A 21,740-nucleotide genomic window follows, 5' to 3' on the forward strand; every position below is an offset into this window, starting at 1 on the left:
CAAACCAGAACTAAAACCAGCTCTAAACCAGGACTAAAATCAGGACTAAAACCAAGTCTAAACCAGGACTAAAACAGGATTTACTCGGGACTAAACCGTTAGGCACAGACTGTGATTGATTGATGATTCCGCATCATTTTGAGTAAAAAAAACATTAAATATTACTGATTTTCACTGGGCTGGTGCCTTTATGTTTGTACTGACAGTGAGTTTTTTTTAATAAATAACCTGGGTGTAAATAGCATTTTTGTCTAAGAACACCCGGGTGCCCTTCTATGTCTCACGCTAAATACACCTGGGTGTAAATAGCAACAATGGCTATTGAATAGTGAATAACAATGTTAGTTATTTACAATAGCACTGCCTTATTTTTTATTGAACCGAAAATCTCACTATCTGTTTTTGAGCAAAATTTGTCTTGCCCCAATACAGATAGATTGTATAATCAGTAGGGATGTAGCAATAACCAAAATATGGTGATATCATATTGTCAAAAGTCTCACAATATATCGAATTAAAAGTTCCTTTGGTCAAATGCATGGTTTTACAGTAACAACAGCTAAATAACACAGGAAACTACACAGACCATGATTCATTTTAGCTCAGACAACATGAAGAAATATGTTTTTTACTTTAATTCTTGGGATTATGACTAATGATTCACACCTAAGTCTTGTCAAGGTGTTTTAAAAGCAAAAAGTATCCTGTCTACAATTATATGAACCACTCCAAAATATCGCAATAAATATCGTACCGTGAAATTTGGATATCGTTACATCCCTAAAAATCAGCTCTTGATAAATCCGCTGTGTACTGTCTGCATCTAAACCGTGTTATCTTCTGAGATTCCTGAAGTGCGCTGTTCGCATACTAGTAGTTTTTATTGTTGGAACTGTGCCGCGAAGCTTCTTTTTATCTCACAGCATCACCCATTATTACAAACGGCTGCACCAAACTAAGGCAAAATCGTAAGTGGCATGATTTATGTGTACGCTGGCTGGTGTTGTAAGCAGGGTGGCTGTGTATGTAACCGGGGCCTTAAAATAGACCAGGAAAAGCTGCACAGTAATGAATTTGCACCGCGCGGTACCTAGGGCTAATTTTAATGAAGAAAAACAAACGCTATTGGCTGCCTACTGAGCAGCGCTGGATAGGCCTATTCCAGCTCACGTTGACAAAAGATTTGGCTTGGTATGAATAATCCAACTCTCCCTGCTACCTTTTTTAAACGCAAAGTGAAGCCAAGCAATGCAGAAAATGTTGTAATTATTCCGCCTAATTGAAAAAGAATGACTTTAAATGAGCTGTTTTAGCAAGAAGCTCTATGTTTTATAGTTTTTAATGAATGTTGCTGTTGTGTACGGTGCAACAAAAGCCTTAGCCTAGCCAGATTTCGCTTTCACGTGTTTTTGCTGTGCTCCCAGCCAGCAGGCAATAGCAGATAAGTAGTCTGGGTGGCCCTCAGGCATGCAAACTGTTCATTACAGTAGGGGCAGAGGAGAGCCAAGCACCAAGACGGCAATTACCAAAAGGTCAAGATTTTTCCCCTAAACAAAAAGCAGTATGAGGAGGAAGGAGGCTGCACAGCTCACGTGACTCTGCTTTTTATATCCTCCTGGTCAAATGACTCAATATATGATTACAATTTACTTCAGGATATGTTTTCATCTTCGCTACTTACACGAATCTTTATAAGCGTGCTATAGGCTGAGTTCACGTCCGAGAATGTGATGAGGTCGTGCTCTCAGATGGTGCGCTATGGAGCTCAACAGTGACCGCTCGCTCAGGTTCTGGAAATAAAATTTTCATTTATTTTTCCATTTGGCTTTTTCGAAAAATTTAATATATTAAGAGTTCAAAGAAATCACGGAGGCTACGCAGCTACACACTAATATCCATAACGTGGTTAAGTCTAAAAAGGCAGTTTAAAATGCATGATTATGAGAAATGTTTTAATAACTTCACAGTTTATACAATTTCAGAAACAGACTTTAAACTAAATTATAGGGCTTGTGGTTATAATATCAGTAATATTTTTCAGAAAGTGTATGATAAAAATTTATGGGAAATGTAGCTCCAGAACTGTTGGATTGGTGGTCTCTGTTGAGTTCCATGCTCTAGAAACAGAACTATATGGGAGATTTACTGACTTTAAAGGAAATATCCAAAATAAAAAGTCACAAATGTTGAACCTCATTTTTTATTAGGGATTGGGTCCACAAACCCACAATTTTAATCTCATGCTTTTTAGTCCTTTCAACTGACAACAATCACGCCTTCGGAATTGAATAAAGGCATCGTTCTCTGAACCCATTATGAAGAAAAAAACGAAGGCAAAGAGACATTGAACTTTGTGCCAGTTTTTATTTTATTTGGATAGGTCCAGTAATTAAACGTCCTATATTTCTCAAAACCAACTCTTGTGAGCTTTAAGACATGTTAGAATGTCAATACCTCCTCAAAAACAGACCTGGAGCTGGGTTTTGTGTTATTAATATAAGTTCGAGTAACCCTTTATTAGTTATATTAGTCTGCCTACATCTCTAAATCTCAAAATGCTTTGATCCACCTTGTGATGTCGTGAAACAGTAGTTTTCAAGTTAACAGCTACCTTTTACCTTTTGTTCAGTAGAGTTGAAATGATATAGGGAATCTGTATGGAGTTTACACAAAGGAGAACTTCTTGCACTACAACATGACATCAAGGTGGAACAAATGAAACAAAAACCAAACTCCAGGTATGTTTCTGATGAGGAAACATTAGAATATAGATCAGAAAATAGCGTAATATAGGCCCTTTAAAAATATATTAACTACAAACCAGGTCAACAAACCGTCAGTCTGACTTTTTAACAAATTCTGACCTGTCTTCTAGTTCAGTTTTAAACCAAATGGAATCTAAAATATTGTGAACTCAACCTCTGAGACAGTTTTTTCCATTATCTTTTCTTTGTTTGAATATAATGGCCTTTACCCTACTTACACATCTCACAGACCTAAAATGCCTTTCCAGTCTGCAATCATTTCTTATCAAACTAAAACCAAACTCTGAGCCACCCCCACCCAAACATTTGTTAACGGCATTAGAGGTTCAGGGTTATGAATATGGAAATAGGGGTCTGTGTACTGTTAAGAGAGAGACTTCACTTCCCTTATATGCGATTAGTGGAGGAATGCAGTGCAGTCAATGGCCATAATTATGTAGTCTGCATAGAAATAGGTTTTTAAGGGCTGCCTCATCAACACACTGTCCATGGATTCAGTGACTAGAAGCAGAGAAAGCTACAGTGTCAGCAGACTTCAGTCACTTCAATGTGTAAAGCATCTGGGGGCCGAGGGAGTGGGTACTTTTAAATAGAGTACGAAAAGTTCCACAAGAGTTGCGTGTAAAGATAGTTAAACAGCGCCATGGGTTTCAAAGTTATAACAAACGATCACCCTCGGCATAGTGATTAAAGGTACGCTATGTAACTTTTCGAGTGGAAGGATCCGCCAACCGTTTGTCACTATGGAGATATTGTGAATAGTTTTTCCCAGGAGCTTTGAACAACGTAGTTAAACACTGCCATCCGTGACAAATTAGCACTGTTGTCATAGCAATTAATGATCGCAAGTCTTCAAAATGGCACATACATTTTCTCGGATGATGTGTGGCCGTTTCTGTCTCACATTTCAGCACTGATCCCATACTGGTGTCGAATACCAGCACCGATTCTGAAAAATTTGCTGGATCGGATATCAGCTTCCAAATATCGGTTCAGTCGATATCCTAGTTGGACATATAAATTGTTGTAATGGTACGAATTACAAATCGTTGCGGCAGAAAGTTTCAATGTTTGAACTTTTATTTGTACAAAGCTTCTGTAGTTATCGTATTTTTCGGACTATAAGTTGCTCCGGAGTATAAGTCACACCAGCCAAAAAATGTGTAATGAAGAATATATAAGTCGCACTGGACTATAAGTTGCACTTTTTGGGGGAAATTTATAAAAAACAAAAATCAGAGACCAGGAGCCGACATTTTATTTTGAAAGGCAAGTTTTAGTAATAACAATAGAACAGAGAACAACAGACTGTTAACGTCACATATGAACAGTTCTTCAAAAAACTATAGCATAAACAACAGAACAGAACATGTTTACCAAACTCTCCATCTCACTCCAAATCACTAAATTCTTCATCCTTGGTGTCACTTCTGAGCAACTCCACGATGTATGGAGGTAAACAGAGCTCCGCTTCCTCTTCTGTGTAGCTGTCGTAAGATTCGGCATCAGTTCCAGTTAGAACTAGAAAAGCACTCAGAGAGCGCAGACCTCCGCCAAGGACTACCCCCATTTTTTATATAAATTGCGATAAAATCAGTCTTCTGGATCAGATCCGGATCAGCCTTTGGAATATGAAAGAGGAATTGTCCATCCCTGAGTCAAATTTCATGGGGTTTGGTCAATAATTAACCGAGATATTGAGAAACTAAATTTTTGGCCCCATTTACCACAATGTTAACTAAAATTTCAAAGTGATACAGAATCCAGGATTTCTTCCGGATCACCCCCAAAATGAAATCAGTTCTTCCTTTTCACATTTCCAACAAATCCTGAAAATTTCATCAAAATCAGTCCATAACTTTTTGAGTTATGTTGCTAAACAAACAAACAAACGCCGGCAAAAACATAACCTCCTTGGCGGAGGTAATTATTCCGGCCTTTCTGAATCTCGACAGGATGGTTTCAGTTGTCATTGAAGTCCAGGCTTTGTCGATCCATCCAGTGACTTCCAGGAAAGTTGCATGGTGCACCCGCCCGGTTGTCACAAGTTTCTCACCCACTCCAAACTTTCTTTCGGCTGCATATTTTGCTACTTGCAGCTTGTAATCTGCAAAATATGATTTTCTTTTTGGGGACATTTGTGTTCAGTCTTCTGTGTTGTCTTTATATGTTTGTCTAAATTTTACATTTTCAGTGGTACAGAAGTAATGATGCGATACCAGACAGGACCGAGGCTCTTTCTGCAGGAGACATGCACAGTTTTTTTGCTGTTATCAGTTTCTGCGCTGGTATCAGTTATCAGTATTGACAGATAGTTATAGCTTAATATCAAAATTGTTATCGGAACTGAAAAAGCTGGATCTGTGCATTCCTACTAATACACATACTAGCTTTACATTGCCTTAAAGAGGCATTATGTAACTTTTTCTGGTGGAGAAGGATGTGATTGCTTTGTTGGGAATTTTCCAAAAAAACTGTGGTCCAAAGCAAGAAAAAATATCTGACGAAGGGTTTTTTGATGAAACGCTATTTAAAAAAGCTGTTGGACATCATCCATCTGAGTCTGCTATGCATTTTTTCACTTTTATTTTACTGTTCCTTGCATTTGCACTTCTACAACTTCTACTTTAGTGTGCGTTTTCTGTTTCATTTGAATTTTCCAAAGCGTGACATTCAAAAATATATTTGTAAGCATTGTTTTTTGTGTGTCTGCAGTGAACTCCAGAGGAAGCTGGCCATCGACTACGGCACAGACTGGGAGTTCCTCTTCTTGAACAGTCAGTGTTTTCAGCTCCAAGTTTATGAGTAAGTCTACAGATTCTCTTTTTGTTTTTCTTAAAGACAACTTTGTATTGACTTGGCAATCTCACCACAATCACTAACTCATGATTGCAGTGTTTACTCTCAATAATGGGGAATGGTGGAAAGCAATTACTTCTGCAATGCCTGTACACTCCAGGTAGCTATAAAATGTTGGTTTTGAATATGCATTACACAGCCATTATGTTAACCACGGTCTGAGATCAGTGTAATTTTAAAAGTGTCTGTACCTGATCTGTGTCTGTGTTGAGCCAAATTCGTTTTACCTTTGTACAGATGTATTGTATTGTCAGCTTTTATGGTAAAAATTAGGCCGGTGTTTGTTGTCTGCATCTAATTATAAAGCATTTTATTATCTAAGAATCTGTGATTATAACATAGACTGTATAAAGAAGTGGGCTAAGGAAGTCTAGCGTGACCCATAGTGTTTGGCTCCAGTCAGATGAAGCTGTTGTCTGTGTGAATTTGGAGCAATTTTAGGAATAGTAATTTATTTATGGACAAATAGGTAAATAAAAACACCAGGATCATGTAGAGCAGGTTAATAGGAGCATTTTCTGTCCAAAATGATGAGGCTCACTGCAGCAGGCGACAATTTTTCAATGTAAAGTCAACTGTAGTCGATGGAGCTGGAAGTTAGCCAGACCTAGTGCCTCCACTCAATTTAAGTTTCTCTCCAGCGACCTGGTCAGGAATTGGAATACAGTAGATGGTTTGCGTGAACCCCAGGAGTGTGAGTCTGGGCACCAGCCAATCAGAGAAGAGCCATACATTCTGTGTTGGCAATGATTCTCGAAATCAAGGATTTAAAGCCGGAACAAAGGTTATGTTTGGTAAATTTTATCAAGGGGAAAGATGTTATTGCCCTTCTTCCTACGGGATTTGGGAAAAGCTTAATATACAAGTTAGCCCTGTTTGTGGCACATTATACTGTATATATCACGACCAAATAGCAGCGATTGGTTAGATAAAAAAAGTACCCGCTTACCATTGAGCGAACGAATCCTAATTCTGCGAGGTCAGACGGTTTCCACGAAGTGAAACCGGCTGGTGAACCAGGCTCGCCGAAAGTGCCTCATGCTCACTTCCTCTTTGCAACACGGCAGCTCGTGGGTTAGCTATGTCATATTTACATTGTCAATTCATTTTACTCATTGCTGTGAATAATTAAGATGCTCAGGATGCATAAGGTAATGGAGGAATAACTTTGAACCACTGCAAACAGTTTAAAATGAACAGTTTTTTCATGTGTGGAAGATAGTTTTAGCACCTGGTTTTTACTGTCTCTATTTGTATTTAATACTGGGCATATCTGTGGAAATCCAGTGTTTAGAGCTGATAATTTGTGAGCTGAAGCCGCCCCAGAGCAAGCAAACAACTAAATCAGTAAATTTAATCAACAGAATGGTCTTCTTTTACTCTCTCTTGCTCATCCCTATGGCCCCTGCTGCGGAAGAATCTGTTCTCTTCAGGACGGCGTGCCAGCTGGAGCCTCACGAGCCTGTGGGTGGTTGCAGTTTTAAAGAAAATTATTTCAAATCTTCACTGAGATCTGCTCTACAAATATATATTTTTTCTGACAACCTTGAATTCAATTTTTTCCCCCATGGCCTTGTGGCACCCGTTGGTTTTGGTTTGCTTGAGATGAAAGCTGGTCCCGTGATTAGGTGTGAGGTGGAGACATTTGTCACAGTGAGGGGCAGGAGGACACTGGGCAAACTTCTCTCCATCATGGACACTGCTGCTCACCAGACTATAGAGGGACAGATAATACTCCCTACAACTGTGCAACAACTCACCCACTGCACCAGACTATAGAGAGTCAGAGGAGCTCATTCTCCCAACAGGCTCCTACAGCTCCGCTCAAACAGTGAGAGATACAGGACTACATTCATACTATAATACTCCCTACAACTGTGCAACAACTCACCTTTATGTAACAGATAATACTCCCTACAACTGTGCAACAACTCACCTTTATGTAACAGATAATACTCCCTACAACTGTGCAACAGCTCACCCTTATGTAACAGATAATACTCCCTACAACTGTGCAACAACTCACCTTTATGTAATAGATAATACTCCCTACAACAGTACAACTCACCTTTATGTAACAGATAATGCTCCCTACAACTGTACAACAACTCACCCTTATGTAACAGGTAATAGATAATACTCCCTACAGCTGTACAACTCACCCTTATATAGCTGATAATACTCCCTACAACTGTACAACTCACCTTTATGTAACAGATAATACTCCCTACAACTGTACAACTCACCTTTATGTAACAAATAATACTCCCTACAGCTGTGCAACTCACCCTTATATAGCAGATAATACTCCCTACAACTGTACAACAACTCACCCTCATGTAACAGATAATACTCCCTGCTACTGTACAACAACTCACCATTATGTAACAGATAATACTCCCTACAACTGTACAACACTTCACCTTTATGTAACAGATAATACTCCCTACAACTGCAAAACAACTCACCCTTATGTAACAGATAATACTCCCTACAACTGTGCAACAACTCACCTTTATGTAATAGATAATACTCCCTACAACTGTACAACACTTCACCCTTATGTAACAGATAATACTCCCTACAACTGTACAACACTTCACCCTCATGTAACAGATAATACTCCCTACAACTGTGCAACAACTCACCTTTATGTAATAGATAATATTCCCTACAACTGTGCAACAACTCACCTTTATGTAACAGATAATACTCCCTACAACTGTACAACTCACCTTTATGTAACAGATGGCCATAGGTGCTGTCAATCATCATTATTATCGACCTTTTGTATATAGCTGGGATATTTTTATTACTTATTTCTGTTTTATTTTATTTTAACATGTACATTGTACATTTATATAATTATGCTTTATCTGACACTTGTCTCTTGCTCTTTGTGCTGCTTATTAAGAATGTATTATTACTGTTTATATTTTTTCTCTTTCTTATTATAATATATTGTGATGTGTGAGCTACTGTGTCCAAGTAATTTCCCCCATGGATCAATAAAGTCCAAGTCTAAAAAGAGGCTTCCAATGTGAGCGAGAAAGTTGCGATTTCCTTCATAAGCCAGTAAGTATTTTCACTGAAGTCTATATTACATAACTATATCACACATTGGCTGTGAAAGGCTCTCATGTTAGCTGACTGGGAATGTAAAAACAACTGACAGATGTGGGGAAGGCTTGCTTTGGTCAATTTTGTACGACAGCGAAGCACTTGACGCACAAACAAGCCCCTTCTCACTGTAACACTGTGTATGTTATTGATCTACACTCATTTCATAAGTGCTAATGTCTTAAAATATCAGACAGGACTCGCATCTGTGCAGTAAATTCTTGTAGTTCAGCGTTTTTCATTCATTTCAAGTAGTGAATAGTGCCTGAGTTCCATTAGCTTTGGCTTTAAATTGACTATTAAGTTACACACATTAAGTGGTGTGTAGTTTATAGCTTCTTTTACGGCATAAAAATAAGATACTACCTGTTCACTGCAAAAACATCTGAAAAATCTGAATTAAGAAGTTGTATCGAGTAAATTTCACTTGACAAGTAAAATTATCTCTCAATGGAACAAGACTTTTTGTACTTAAAATATGAAAATCCATCTGGCCACACTTAAGAAAAGAAAAAACACAGCTCTTTGCACTTATATAATATATATATAATAAGAAACAAAATCAAATGTTTAAATACTTAAATTAAGAAAAAATACATATTCCATTGGTAGATAATTTTACTTGTCAAGTTGAATCTACTGAAATAAAGTAAAATGTTCTTAATTTAAGTCATTTTAACTTACATAGATACGGCTTTTTGGAGTGTACCGCTGGTTTTCAAGCTTTTCACACCATAAAATAGAATCATAAAAAATACATTTGTACAATATGACTCTAAATTAGCACATTTTTTCAGTTATCGGTTTCGGTGAGTACGCAGACTAAATCACTAATCTGATACCACTGTGTATTTTCCTGAATTAAACGAATCTAAAGCTCAGATTAGGTTAAACACTGACTGTGGAGACTCTTAAAACATGTTCATAATAACAGAAAATATATTTGTGTTACCTGTTTGAGACCTTCATTTAGCCTTTAGCGTGGACGCTCAGTTTGGTAAAATATCTGGAAGAGTTCATCCTGTTAACAGCAACAACAGCAACAGCACTAAGTCGGACTTTATTTACTCTGCATATTTAGTCATGTGCTTCGAGGATGAGCGTCTTTTTTACAGGCCTCACTGTTGTTTTTGTCCGCACTGTGCTAGAAAGTGATTAACTTATATTAAATCAGCACTTCTTATTGTCAAGATCTTTAGACATTTCATCAGTATCAAAAGCTTATTTATTCTTACATTTCTTTAAAAATGGCCTTTTAGTAGGGATGCAACAATAACCGAAATATCGTGATATCATATTGTAAAAAATCCGTGTATCATCCGTTCATTAGTTTTTCAATATAAAACCAAAAATAAGAAAATTAAAAAACAACAGTTTTCTTCATTATTTGTCTCCAAAACCAAAATGAAAAAACAGATAATGATTCGTTTTTTTCAGTTTTCGATTTTGTGTTTAAATGAAAAATGGAAACGAATAACGGCTGTTTCCCGTTTACGTGACTTCCGTGACTGCGATGCCGAACCTTTGCACCGCATACGGACTGAACCAGACCGGGACCAGAGCGGGACTGAGATCGGGACCAGACAGAGATCAGGACTGAGACCGGGACCAGAGCGGGACTAGTCCGGGACTGAGACCGAGACCAGACCGGAGGCTCAGAGCCCTGTGGAGGCCACTCTGGTCCCGGTCTGGTCCCGGTCTGGTCCCAGTCCTGAGTCAGTCCTGGTTCAGTCCATATGCGGTGCAATAGTTCGGCATCACAGTCATGGAAGTACGGCCGTTATTTGTTTTTTCCATTTTTCATTTAAACACAAAATCGAAAACTGAAAAAAACTAATCTTTATCTGTTTTTTCATTTTGGTTTGGAGACAAATAATAAGAAAACTGTTGTTTTTCCATTTGCTTATTTTTGGTTTTATATTGAAAAACGGATGAACGAATGATACACGGATTGTAAAAGGTCTCACAATAATATCGTGGGCTGTCACAATATATCGAATTGCAAGTCCCTTTGCTTAAATGTATTGTTTCACAGCAGCAAACGCTAATAAACACAGAGAACTACATATCCCATGATTCATTTCAGTGCAGTCAACATGAAGAAATGTTTTTTACTTGACCTCTTGAGATTATGACATTATGATTCGCACCAAAATCTTGTCAATGTATTTTAAAAGCAAAAAAAACCATCCTATCTATAATTATATTAGCCTCTTCAAAACATCGCAATAAATATCGAACCGTGAAATGCATATCGTCAAAATATTGTACCGTAAGATTTGGATATCGTTACATCCCTACCTTTTAGAAGATGTATTTTTTGTTCTTGTATATTACAAAATTAAGTAGCATAATTGTACTTCTTCACACTACGATATCGGACTTGTAGAGTAAACCAAGGTCAAGTATCGTTATCGGATCGGATCCCAAAAAAGGATATCGGAACAACACTAAAAAATAAACTAATAGATGAATCGCAGGGAAATCCTTTTATCACAGCTTGAGAAACACGAGCATATGCATTCTAAAAGTTGGATGAGAACTATAATGAGACAAAAACTACAAAAAGAAAATTTTATCCAATCAGAGACATTGTGAGAGAAAACCATAAGGAAACAACTGTCGGTGACTAGTTTGACAAACACTAGCGTATGCATTTTAAAAGTTGGGATGGGAACGATAAGGAGGCAAATCTTATCCAATCAGAGACATTGTTCGATTTGCTTTTATGTCACAGTTCAACATCATCGTGAAAGAAGGGACTAAGGCTCGGTTCAGACTGCAGGGCTTAATGCTCAATTCCGATTTTTTTGTGAAATCCGATGTTTTTGCGAGGTCGTTCACATTTCCAATTAAATGAGACTTATATGTGACTCCAGAGTGAACGTTAAACAGCCTGAAAGTGTCCCGCATGCGCACTGGAGGACATGACGACGTCAACCGCAGCGAGTGTGCTCTGAGCATTGAGCACCTGGAGATTTTAAAGTTCCTCTCGTACCGGAGCCAGAACATGAAGAACTTACTTGTTTTAAGGAGGAGATTGAGAAGAAGAAGGACGAGGTTTTTGGCCGTGGTGTTTTGTGGGGCAGCGGCAGCGACGTCCGTTGAAAGGAACGTGTGGATGTGGAGACGTAGAAAAAAGTGGTGAGTGGCGATGTGCTTCACTTCACTGACACGGAGTTCGTTAACAATTTTCGCCGACTTCAGAGCAGAATAGTGACGTTTGTGGCTTGTTGATAACGTGTAGATCGAATGGATGCCCTTTGGCCGTTCAGACTGAAGTCGCATGTCAAAAGATCGGATATGTATCAGTTTCAGGACCACATATCGAAGTGGCCTGGGTCGCATTTGAAAAAATCGGATTTGTGTCGTTCAGACTGTCATTAAAAGATCAGATACAGGTCACATAGGGGCCAAAAAATCGGATTTAGGTCACTTCAGGCTGCAGTCTGAACGCAGTCGAAGTGGGCAGAGCTAAACATGGTTCAAAATTGGGTACTGGCCCTTTAAGAACTGTCAATTTCAATTACTCGCTGATTCACATTATTCATTGTTATTAAGGAAGACCATTTCGTCTAAATTCAATCAGTCAAGAATGCATGCCAAACTTTGCCGTTTTCACGCTTCGCAACAAAAAAGGAACATCATAATTTCAAATTTTCAAACATTAAAAATAGAAAATGGATCCCGTCTAGCTATTGTCATGCCAACTTTAAAAGCTTACAATAGGAAATGTGTGAAAAATACTAGGCGCGGAAGCCAATATTGACGACTGTAATCATTTAAGCGGGATGAATGGTGGTTGTTGCTGAATAGACTACTTTTTAAGACAAAAAGGGGGTGTGGGAGAAAAAGTTAGTGCACTTTTTCAAACCTGCAAAGTTTTCTATCGGCCCCATTGTGAGGAAGCTTTTAGAGTGGGTTTTTCTTGTAAAATGTGAGGTAATACAAAGGATAAATCATATTGCTGTGTTGCCCGACCATGTAATCACACAAGCTAACTTTCCTCCGAATAGCACTATCCATCTCTACATTCCCATACTCAGATGTGGAAGAGGTGAGAAGAATCTGCAGTCAGGTAGAAACTCTCCTTCATAAAACAAAGCATTTCCTCCAGTTCAAGTAAAAACATTCATATTTTGTGTTAAATGACTGTTACAGACTACAAACCTTTACTAAGGGAGAGATGTAAGAATATCCACTGCCATTATTACTACTTCTAGAGCTATTACTGCTACTTTATATACTACAACCAGTGTTGGGAAGGTTACTTTTAAAATGTATTCTCCTACAGATTACAGATTACATACCCCAAAATGTGGTTTGTAACGTAATCCATTAAACTACTTAAAGTGAGTAACTTAATCTGAATACTTTGGATTACTTGATTTTCTGTAGAGAAGCAAAGACGAGGATATCGTAACATAAGATGTTTTGTCTGATAAAAGAAAATAAAAAGCCCAGTTTTTACTTAACCAAATTAAAAATAGTATTGATTGAAGAGGAGGAGACACGGTCAGTGTGGCAGGGTTTAGTCCTGTTAAATCCTGTTTGAAACCTGGTTTAGTCCTGGTTTAGTCCTGATTTAGTCCTAGTTTAGACCTAGTTTAGACCTGGTTTTAGACCTAGTTTAGTCCTGGTTTAGTTGTCCTGATTTAGACCTAGTTTAGTCCTGGTTTAGTCCTGATTTAGTCCTAGTTTAGACCTACTTCAGACCTGATTTAGACCTGGTTTTAGACCTGGTTTAGTCCTGATTTAGACCTGGTTTAGACCTGGTTTAGTGTCTGGCAATGAATTACCGAAAAAAAAAAAAGGGATATAGCCCAAAACGTGAAAACAGGAAAATACCTCTGTGTAATCCTTTTATTTCAGCCAAGTAACTGTAATCCAATTACCACTCACTTAAACAGTAACTGTAACTGAATACAGTTACTCCTAATTTGTACTCTGATTACGTAACTCTGGTACATGTAATCTGTTACTCCCCAACACTGTATACAACATACTGCACATTTTCTTTTGGAGAGTGCACCACCTGCTACTTTCTATGAATGTTATTGCTTTGGCTGTAATGTTTCACAGTGTGCCATTAAAGGTACAGTTGACTCTTGTGTGCCTTATTTCATGTTAAAATGTTGTTACCTCCTCAAAACAAACCTGGAGTTTTGTTTTTTTTTCATTCACGCATGTTTGAGTAATCCTTTATTATTATACTATCTACTATACAGCTCAGACTGCCTTATGTTGAGTAGGAGTGTGCAAAAATATTGAAATATCGATATATCGTATTGTTTAATTTGATGATACTAACACAGTGGAGCACTTCCTGTATTACCAATGACATCATAAGGTGGAAGTGAATGTTTCCGTTTGAGAGAATTCAGCCTAAATATGCAGGGTTTGTGTGAATGAAACAAAACAACTGCAGGTGTGTTTTTGATGAGGAAACACCATTACAACATCAGAAATCAGATCAGAAAATGGCATTATATGAGCCCTTTTAACATATCTGTCTTTGTATGCATTTACATTGAAAACTGGAGCATTCTTACTGTGGGTGGGGTCTTTTTTCATCACTTGCTTGTCTCCAAGGAGCTACTGTATATGAGTTTAATGCCATATCGTGAAACGTGCCAGCCAATGTTTATTGTCTCCCTGGATCAGTTGGTAGAGCGTTTGTCCACTGATCCAAAGGTCTGCGGTTCAGATCTCGCTCTAAACATAAACATCACTGGTTGATCCACACGTTGTCTGTGTGATTCCAGTTCTCACAATGTGTGTCCTTGGGCAAGACACTTAACCCACCTCGCTCCTAATGTGTGTGTGAATGCCATAGACTGTATAAAAGAACTGAACTAAGCAGAATTTGGAAATCCAACCGTGAGTATCATAGCATCCACAAATCGTTAAATGTGCCCGCCCTTCTCAACGGAAAGCAGGAAGGGGCATTCTTAGCAACGAAACACACTGAAGGCATCTGATTGGTCCGTTATTTACGTTCATATCTTGTAGTGATGGGCGAATGGAGCCTCATTGACACCTCAGTCGCAATATTGTCTCAAATGGTTCGACGTGTCTGAGGCCTCGGAGAAACACTGACCTCTAGTGGACAAATTTAACCATTGGCACGCAGGTGTCTCAGCACTGATGAAGTATTGTTAGTGTAAGACAATACTTGTGTGCAGAGCGACACCGAACCTAACAACAACAATAATAATGATGATTTAAAATAATATGTAAAGAGCAACATAAATAGCAGCTGTAAATAAGAAAATAGGTGTTACCTTGTTAGGTGGAATTAGATCAAAGTGATCCCAAACCATGGATCACTTTTTTCCACTTGTAGATGCCATCGAAAATGAAACAAATGCCAAAAGTCGCCAAAAGTCACCAAAATCACCACTAACGTCACACAATACTCCTCACTATCCAACATTTTTAAGACATATTGGTGCATCTTTTATACTGTAGCAGTTTAACACTTGTCAAACCACGGAAGTGCGCTGAACACTCTGAAGCACTCTGAACCAGTCGCAGAGCAGAACATTCGCTGAGCCAATGAAACGCTTCGATACACTGAAGCGATTGGCACGCAGAGCGAAGCAGTCGGGGGAGGGACCGACACTTCCACACTTTGGTCACGTGAGCGGCTGCTGCGAGACGAGCTCCGAGGCAGCGCTTCGGAGCAATTTGTTTCAGAAAGAACGAGACGTGCTCCGGAGCTCCGTCTCATTTGCCCATCACTAATATCTTGATTTAGGGACAAATTTGCGAAATTAAAAATTCAGGACCATGTAGAGCAGGTTAATACAAACATTTTATGACCAAAATGATGAAGCTCACTGCTGCAATACAGAGAGAAGCTACAAGATCCTAATGTAAATCAATTGGAGCCAAGGGTCAGAAGGAGCCTCCTGGCGAGCTTCATATTGGAACGTGGCAACTTGCGAATTAGCTCTGAATGAGTGACTGGTTCCTTGTTGTAAAGTGCTCTGAGTGCCTTGAAGGTGGAGAAGCGCTATGTGAAAATGTGAGCATTTTAGATCAGAAAATGGCGACTTAATACAGGTGTTATATGAAATACTAACTTCTCATAACATAATTCGCATTAGCTTTAACATCGTCTTCTATTTGCGCTGGTGGAAGTTTGCACTGCGTCATCTCAGGAGCTTACTTATCAAACTGTCAACACGCTCTCTGCTGCTGTACTGTACACCGTTAGCATTCACATCATGTCCAATTGGCACACTCCCATGATCCTTCACTCAAGATATCCGATGAGCTGTTCGCCCTTTGACCTCCTCTCACCCTCCCAGCGATTCTCCTGCCCCTCCACCCCCCCCAACCCGCTACCCTTTAACCGTGATCCTGACGCGACGTGACATTGACAGACACACAGCCTTTATCATCACTGCACCCCCCCCCCACCCCTAGCTCCTCCCCCTTTTCTGACCCCCCCCCTCGTCTTTAGATGTCTCATGTTTGATTGAAGTGCTCTTTTTCTGTTCTTGACCATAACACACAGTAGTGAGGATTGTATTAGTCAAATAATCTGCTTTTCTTGTTGATTTGTCGGCCTTTGTTTCTACTGCGTGTTACATTTCTAGTTTATGATAATTATTTGCTATTTAACATTTTATCCAAATTCTATCACTTAAGAGCATTTCTTCGCCACACAGTGCAACATAACAAGAACTAAAACATAAAAGTTGCTGAATAGAATACTTTTTAAAGGAATAGATGTAAGATTTTGATTTTAAATTCCGTAAACATGACCTAACTGTGTCTCCACATTTGAGGTAGACATGTTCAAATCAAATATAGTACTTAGGACATAAGACTCATTTCCTAGTGAGCCAGAGTGTTGGAGATGTGTGGAGACACTTTTTAAAATATTCCATCCAGTCCTTGTATTTGCAGAGGTCACTGGTGCTAGGCTAGTGCATGTCAATGGCCATAGTTATCCTGCCACTAAAAACAGTCTTACACACTCCACAAAACACCTGAAGCAAATCTATTATTACACCAGACTGTCGATGTGAATGTCTGTGTTGATAGAATAATTTTAGAAGTAAAACCAACCTTGCATTTGAAGGACTTATGTTTGAGCAGCAGCAGCGAGTTGTACTTCCTGATAGAAAGCTTGGCAGCGGCGGACTGATATATGAGAAAATAGTCCCTCAACATGCAATAATTTATGCAATGCAAGGTTAGTTTAGGTTAGTAGACCTTTACATCTAGCCTAATGCATCAGCCGGTTTTACTTCGTGGAGAGCGTCTGACCTCACAGCATTAGGATTCATTCGCTCGACGGTAGGCAGGTACTTTTAAAAATTTAACCAATCGCTGATATTTGGTTGTGACATATGTAATGCGCTGCTAACAGGGCAAACTGGTATATTAAGCTTTTCCCAAATCCCGTAGAAAGAAGGGCAATAACGTCTTTCCCCTTGATAAAATTCACCAAACATTCTCTTTGTTCCGGCTTTAAATCCTCGATCTCGGGAATCGCTGCCAACACAGAATGTCTGTCTTCTTCTACATCCATCTCAACCACTTTGTTTACTGTTGTGCTATCCATGATGGGCATGACGTTCTTTATGTTCTTGTAATTTGGTGTTTTGTTTTGTTTTTTCTCAAGACTATTGTTAGACTGGTGTGAACAGAATAAGCCTCACATGAGTCTAACTGAATTTGGGGGGTTCTGAATTTTCACGTGCCCAAATACTGAGAATAAGAAAAAATAAACGTGTGTCCTCTATTTGTACGTTAAGATACGGACAACCCAGACTCAGTTATGATTGTCTTACTTTTTTTTTTTTTTGCCGTAAGAGCACAGGGTACATTGAGTTCTTGCAGGATTGCCCCGCCTTTCCCCCTCCCTTTTCCTGACCCCTCCCTCCTCTCTCGTGTTTAGATATCTCACATTTGATTAAATTGCTCCTTTTCTGTTCTTGAGTGGCAGCCAGTAGCGTATAAAAGCGCTCCCAAAAGCCATAAAAGTTGGTGGAGCGGCAGCCTCAGCCCTTCCCTATCTTTAATATAACTAATAGCTGTGCATTATTTAAATGAATGGAATTAAAAGGCTGCTTCAGTGGAGGTTTTGTAAAAGGGAAAAGCTCCACGATTTTGGTCCGGGAGTTTTAAGTGTATTAAGCTAACCTAATGTAGCGTTCAAATAGTAAGAGATTGCTGTTTAGTAGATGCAGAAAAGTGTATAGGGCATTTGTGTACTTGTTAGTATTCCAAGAGAGCGTCTTTGTATCTCACTATTTTGTAGCTTTTACCTCGACGTTTAGCGCAAATTATTTCTTGCGTGTAGTTTTGCCTTGTTTGGCCTAATTACTCTTATTCCAAATGAGGCTTTTGTTGAACACGATCAAGAAGAATGATCAAAGGCGCTGTTTCTGATTTTTACAAACGTGAAAAACAAAACTAGATTATTTGAAATGGTTTGCCGTGATCTGAAGTTATCCCTCGCTTACCTTGTGTTCTGACCATCCTAATTATTCACCGCAATGAGTTTATTCTCACTTTTCACAACGCAGAGACCAGAGGTTTTTCCGTGATAGTAAAACTAACAACATCTAGCATGCTAATGAACACTTACTGCTTATTGGACAACAAAACGTGCCATAATTACTAGGGTAGTTAGTAGTAGTAACATGTATATTTTCTGTCCTGTGGTGACTTTAAATGATAAACAACAGTTTTAAAACCCAGGGGAATGGGTGTAACTATTTCTTGCATGACTGGTGTTTCTGAAAACCTACAGAGGATTTTCAGACAACATGTATAACAGTATTTTTCAAACCTGCGAACACGTTGAGGCACAAACTGGTCCACTCAAAGGACAAAACACTGAGCCACAAACTAAGCAATGTGGTCTACTCCTTTCAGTGTTTTGAAGACTGCAGTGAGCGTGACATTGGAGGAATGAAACAGCCATTTCACAAGCGGATGTACCAACACAGACGAGATAGCAGTAATGGACCTCGGTCTGCTGTACATCTCCACCTAAAAGCCACGGGGCCACTCATTTGAGCACAGTGAGGTACAGATCTTAGCCACAGAAAAGAATTGGTTTGAGAGGGGAGTTAAAGAAGCTGTTTTTGTGAGGAAAAATAATCCATCTTTGAACAGAAACAGAGGACTCAGAAACCATCTGTCTCCTATTTACAACTCCATCCTCAAACCTAAATCAAAACAAACAAAGAAAACAACAGGGATAGGCAGGTCAGTCCCAGAGGTGCTTTCACACCTCTGTTATGACCCTGAATGATTATGCTAATATGACCTCACACTCAGTGGAAGATCAATAGACTTAGATTGCTAGCAGAAACTGTAAACAAGTAGATGTGTTAGTTTCAGAGTAGTTTCATTGTAGTTAGCTCCTCTCTTCAAGCAGATATAAGGAAGTGTCCATCTGCATTCCAACCAGAACTGAAGAAGCAACTTGGATGAGCTGCATAAACTTTTATCCAGCTGACAAACTGATTTTTTCTTTTTGCCACAGTTTTAAAACACACTTGGATAATTTTTTTACCATAAAAAAAGGAAATATTAAAGTACTACTTAGTCTCTGCACTAGTGTTAGTTGAATTTGATTCTTAAACCCAAAGTATTGACATCAGTATCGGAACTGCAAAAAGTTGGATTGATGAATTCCAAATAATTAGATGCAAACACCATTTTTTTACCCCAAGACCTGCTTTTACTATCTATCTGTACTGAGGCAAACTTAGCTCAGATACATGGGAATAAATCAGGTACAGGGCAAGTGTATTAAAGTAGTGTTCAAATAATAACAGATTGCTGTTTAGTAGATGCGGTGCACTGATGATTTGTGTACTTGTTAACATTCTAAAAGAGCATCTTCGTACCGCATCATTTTGTTTTTACCTCGACTGGTAGCCCAGATTATTTTTTGCAACACAGAGCATGTAGCTTCGATTTGTTTATGCTAGAAAAAAATATAATTAGTCTTATTCGAAATGAGGCTTTTGTTGTTGAACACTTTAAAGTAGAATGATTAAGTACGAGATTAGACACTAAATGCTGGCGAGTACACTCCATAGTGCCTTCTCATCAGTTCTATAAAGACCATAAACAAAGAGAAGAAAGCCCAGAGTCGCAGGTTTGTGATGAATTATCTTTAATGAAATATATTGCTGTGCCCAGAGTTGCCCTGTCTGTGCCACACAGAGTTCCCACTGAAAATGATTACGTTCTTTACTGGGCTCACACAATGGATATTTTTTAATGGTTGAACAGGTTGAAGTATTATTTCTTTTATTCTAGGTGTTCAGTCTAAAATGGTGTTTTGTGGACTGTGTTGAAAAATAAAATGGCAGTGTCATAAAAATCAGGATTGTGCAATTAAAACAATTTAAGACATCACCTTATCTCCACTGAGACAGAAAGTTGACCACTCTGGAACATTTCTGGTGGATCTAGTCAGAAGTAGAGGTTATCTAATACTGGGCAGAAGACACTTGGAAAATATTGAGTTTAGTTGTATTGAAGTTGTGGTCCCCAAAGTTGATCTTGGTGCAAACTTTTGTCAGCTTTCAGGATTTTTGTGGACTGTGTTGAAAAATATAATGGCAATACCTTATATAAAAATCAGGGTCGTGCAATTTTGCTTAATCAAGTTCCTATAATTTCAGACCATTAGTCACAGCTACTTATGAGACGGTACAAGCAGAAGGAACAGGAAAATGGCTTACTTTTGAGGTGTTAATGACTTGTTTATGTTGTTGAAATTAGTTAGAAAGTGTGTTAAATGTGCATTGTGTAACTTTTCTAGCAGACGGTCTGTGAAAAGCTTTTTGTAGTATGTATTCCCTGACTGTGGGGAAGATGGACTGGTGTGGGCAGAGTTGGGTTTTAGTTTTAGTTTTAGTTTTAACTCGAGTGATGCAGAAAAGAGTAGTCACTGTCTGTGTGAATCACAATATGGCCTTTTATCCACATGGAGACCAAACCAGACCAAGTTACAGGTCAGATCTGTGGAGTGACAAACCCACTCACAGGCAGAATGCATGTTTGTTTCTTTTATTTATTTTTGTTATTTTTTAGTTATAAATTTGTAACTGAATACATGTAAGGTAGAGCTGCCTAATGTCATATTGTGGAACATTCCAGGCCGAGGAATGACATCGCCATAGAAACAAAAAGGTGTAGAGCCCCCAGTCAAAAAATTACATAGTGTAAGTTAGACATTTTTTAATCATAAATAAATTTCAACAACAAAATGTCAACAATTTCATCTTAAAATCAACACAAGAAGAAAAACGTGTGCTGAGTTGTTACGTCAAATTTCTCTACAAGTGCATTATGTAACTTTTTTGTATTGTCACCATGGAGATGTTATTGCTTTGACTGAAATGTCTGCTTTAATATATTGTTCCATCTATTGTGCAATTACTCAATTATAGGTGTTTTTATTGTTGACGTTTTTTTTCCATCCACAGATCTGTCTTTTATCTTGGCCTGAAGGTGTCACTTTATCTCCAAGGAGACGAAAAGTTTATCACTATGGAACATTTCTGGTGGATTTAGTCAGAAGTAGAGGTTATCTAATACTGGGTTGAAGACACTTGGAAAATATTGAGTTTAGTTGTATTGAAGTTGCGGTCCCCAAAGTTGATCTTGGTGCAAACTTTTGTCAACTTTCAGGTGTGAAAATGTCAGCTACAACAGACTCTGGTTCAGAACAACAAATGAGGTTTTGGTCTGACAGTGTTTTTGTTTTTATATAGTAAGAGAGAATTGTCAAATTGTTATTACATTTTCAGAAAAGGTCAGTATTGTGCCAAAGCAATATATTTACTCTGGGTTATAAAACTGCAGCCCAAATTTGACATTCACTTATTTTTAGAGTGAGAGATTTTGTTTTTGACTCAAGTACTCCCCAAGTAAAACATCCTGTGTTTATTTCTTTTGTGTTTTTTACTCTCCATAAACGTGTTTGTAACTTCATTATTTGAATTT

At 38.5% G+C, this 21,740-nt stretch overlaps 1 protein-coding gene across 1 annotated transcript in view; it reads left to right on the forward strand.

The window, feature by feature from the left end:
* The window catches only part of LOC110159334 (glucosidase 2 subunit beta-like), a 384,952-nt gene that overhangs the window by 246,766 nt on the left and 116,446 nt on the right, over positions 1-21,740 (forward strand). Inside the window, 1 exon segment of the mRNA XM_020923884.2 lies at positions 5,481-5,570. Within this exon segment, the coding sequence (XP_020779543.2) occupies positions 5,481-5,570 (90 nt within the window).

This window comes from Boleophthalmus pectinirostris, unplaced genomic scaffold, assembly GCF_026225935.1.
Source record: "Boleophthalmus pectinirostris isolate CB_2022bp ecotype Guang Dong unplaced genomic scaffold, ASM2622593v1 HiC_scaffold_20, whole genome shotgun sequence".
NCBI classification, from domain to species: domain Eukaryota; kingdom Metazoa; phylum Chordata; class Actinopteri; order Gobiiformes; family Gobiidae; genus Boleophthalmus; species Boleophthalmus pectinirostris.